The following is a 3,387-nucleotide window of genomic DNA, read 5'->3' on the forward strand; positions in this document are numbered from 1 at the left end:
AAAATGTGATTAAGAGTCAAGAGTAAATTAAATGAGGGAAGTACAGTAAAGTTTTAAATGTTTTGCAGCTGGATGGAATCAGTAAATCTTTCATCAAGACAGAAAGTTGCAATCAAAGAAATGGATTGCAGCCTGCAGGGTGTGAGCTCTATCTATCTACATATGTATTTTTCAGGATACCTCAGAAAGTGGTTTGTTGTAAGAAAATGGAGAAGCCAAATTTTGAAGGATCAAATCCTGAGTCTTCATTAAAAGACTGGCGACTGCATGGTGGACTCCTGTCTCAAAGACCAGTGGCCAGCAAGTACACTTAACACTGTTAGGAAAATGATACCAACAAACCAATTCAGCTCCAATGGAGAGCTGAAGTGGAATGCCATGGCGACTGGAGAAGAGACAGGAGCCAGGGGACAGGACCTGAGCACAGAAGCACATGGCATGGTGCATGGTGCAATGACACCTGAGCTGGTCAGGGCCTAAATAGCATCAGGTCAGGGAGCAAGGTCACAGGAAACTCGCAGTCCCAGACACTGGACTGACAGGTTTAGTAACCTGTCAGCCAAGTCCCTGCCCCTATCCCCAGGGATTCAGGCATGCCCATCACCTGGGAGGCAGGGGCTTTACCTTCCCCCCCATGAAGATGTCAGACCCCACCATTCACCATGTGGCCAAGGTGGCACTGGCCAGACCCGATTGCCCTATTTCAGTTTAGTCACTGACTCCTCCTACAGCGGAGGTGAAATTCCTTCCTCTTCTTCTACTTTCTCATGTCTTTTCCATTTTCTTTCCTTATCCTACCAAATGAAGACTGGACAGAGGTTTGCTTCCGCATCAACACACAGTCCTATTCTAAAAAGGCTTCATAAAGAAGTTTATGAAACAAACAAGGTTGTGGAGTGAAAAGTAGGTCAAAAGGAAAAGGATCTCTTCTCCTCCGGAGCACCACTGAAGACTCTGGTGTGGCAGTGGGTGGCCGCCCAGCCCAGTGTTACCAGTATTGTAAGAACAAGCCGTACCCAAAGTCTCGCTTTTGTCGAGGTGTCCCTGATGCCAAGATCTGCATCTTTGACCTTGGGTGGAAGAAGGCAAAAGTGGAGGAGTTCCCACTTTATGGGCCCATGGTGTCAGATGAATATGAGCAGCTCTCTTCTGAAGCCCTAGAGGCTGCCCGTATTTGTGCCAACAAGTATATGGTAAAATGTTGTGGCAAAGATGGCTTTCATATTCGAGTACAACTGCATCCTTTCCATGTCATTCGCATCAACAAGATGTTGTCCTGCGCTGGGGCTGACAGGCTCCAGACAGGTATGCGGGGTGCCTTTGGGCAGCCACAGGGCACTGTGGCCAGGGTTCACATTGGCCAGGTAATCACGTCCACCCACACCAAGCTGCAGAATAAAGAACATGCGATGGAGGCCTTACGCAGGGCCAAGTTCAAGTTCCCTGGTCGTCAGAAGATCCACATCTCCAAGAAGGGGGGCTTTACCAAGCTCAACTCGGATGAGCTTGAAGACATGGTAGCTGAGAAGCGCCTCATTCCTGATGGCTGTGGAGTCAAATACATCCCGAATCGTGGTCCTCTGGATAAGTGGAGAGCCCTGTACTCATGAAGGCCTCCACCCACTGAGCTCTATCACTCGCCCCCACTTTAATCATGTTCCCCAATAAAACTTGCATTATGTCTAAAAAATTAAAAAAAAAAAAAAGGAAAAGGAAAACGGGTGAGTGTGAAAAAGCCAGGCCAAGTCCTTGTTCTCCATGTGTTTATGTTCCAGAGAGGTTTCACCATTGGTGATGCATGTATCTCTCCCTTGATTGGTCCTCCTCTCTCTGACCCCACCCTTCTTCAACACCATGGCCATAGGTATCATTTATGCACTGGTAGATCTTCATTGTGGAGGCTGTCTCATTGTCTGGAAATCTAATGATAGATGTTATTAAAAGGTGATATGCCATGTGGGAAGGTTACAATATCCTTCTTCTTTTGTGTTTTATGTCCAAGACTGTCTTGAATTCTAAAGAGAAGAAAGAATGAGAAACTGTCTAGTCATTCTCCCTTCAGTCTTTCTGTCTTTTCCTTCCTCTCCAAAATCATCTTCTCTTTTATTTATCTTAGCTTAACTTAGCTTAGCTTAGGTGGTGGGAAAATCTGTGCTAGAGACAGAACTCAAACTAGGTAAAAGAGCTAGGTAAGCACTCTACTACTGAACTATACTCCCAGCTCTAATTCTCTTTTTGAATAGTCTTTATAATATATATGACAACTGAAAACCTCCAAATAGTCTCAACAAAAATTATATAAAAGAAAATTTTATAGCATGATATTTAATAACATAGGCTGCAGTCAAACTATCTAGATTCAAATTCAGCTTTTCCGCTTGCTACCCCACTGGTCCCAGACAAGTTATTTCAACTCTATTTGCCTCAGTTTCTTTGTCTATGATGTGGAGATCATAATAGTCACCTTAGAGAACTAGTGTGAAGATGAAATTTGTTTATTTTGGTAAATGATATAGGCTAGTGTCAACACACAGTACTTCCACAAAAATATATTATTATAATTATTACTATTATTTTCATTGCTCTTTGTTTCCTTCTGCTACCCTAGACTCTGAGATCAGCATTAAGTTTTTGTGTATACTACTAGAAAATGCTTTTGCACATAAAAGATATCTCCCTGTTTTCATAAACAAGATAACATGCACATTCTTCTGGTTATCAATTCATATCTATTACCATCCCATTTTATTCATACAAATTTTTATTTTAGTAGTCCCTATAGATAGGTACTCAAGTCACTGCTAGTTTATAATTACAAATAACATAATAATGTCCTTTATACAGGTTAAGTAGCCCTTGCCTAAAATACTCTGAACCAAAAGTGTCCAGATTCTAGGGTTCTTTTAGATTTTGGAAATTTGCATATATATAATGTGATATAGTAGGGATGAGACATAAATTTAGACATGAAATTCAGGCTGAGGATGTAGCTCAGTGAAAGGGAAAAATGCTTACTTAGCATGCACAAGTCCTAGATTCTATCCTTAGCACTTTCCCGCCTGATCAGCCCCCCCCCCCCAGAAATATCAAACAATATTTTAGTAACTGTGTGCATAAACAAAGTTTCATGATGTGGAATTTTCCACTTGTGGCTTTATATCAGCATTCAAAAATTCTGGATCTTAGAACATGTTAGATACCTAATTTTCAAATTAGGTATGCGCTTCCACATAGATTTAGTGCACATTATACTAGATCAGCTCAACAGATTCCTGAGAGCTGAGCTTCTGCATCCAGGTTATATCCACTTGTATGACTGAATTACCCTTTTAAGCCATTTTTCATGAGATCACCTCTGGAATGGGTATGACATTCTAGTGGCAGCCC

General features: G+C 41.9%; 1 protein-coding gene across 1 annotated transcript; it reads left to right on the forward strand.

Moving 5' to 3' along the window:
• Positions 1-378: 378 nt before the first annotated feature.
• Positions 379-1,631, forward strand: LOC122113226 (60S ribosomal protein L10-like). The gene is made up of 2 exons (XM_042686194.1): positions 379-448; positions 889-1,631. Exons 1-2 carry the CDS (start codon positions 379-381, stop codon positions 1,608-1,610), a joined length of 792 nt encoding a protein of 263 aa, XP_042542128.1. The 3' UTR covers positions 1,611-1,631.
• Positions 1,632-3,387: the final 1,756 nt, after the last annotated feature.

This window comes from Dipodomys spectabilis, unplaced genomic scaffold (assembly GCF_019054845.1).
Source record: "Dipodomys spectabilis isolate Male_0828 unplaced genomic scaffold, ASM1905484v1 ptg000096l, whole genome shotgun sequence".
Classification (NCBI taxonomy): domain Eukaryota; kingdom Metazoa; phylum Chordata; class Mammalia; order Rodentia; family Heteromyidae; genus Dipodomys; species Dipodomys spectabilis.

Excerpts from the sequence above, each read along its gene's own strand:
- LOC122113226 (XM_042686194.1), top strand. The coding sequence starts at position 379 with ATGGCGACTGGAGAAGAGACAGGAGCCAGGGGACAGGACCTGAGCACA. Across the intron at positions 449-888 it reads AGCACATGGCATGGTGCATG|GTTGTGGAGTGAAAAGTAGG; the intron begins GTGCAATGACAC and ends GAAACAAACAAG.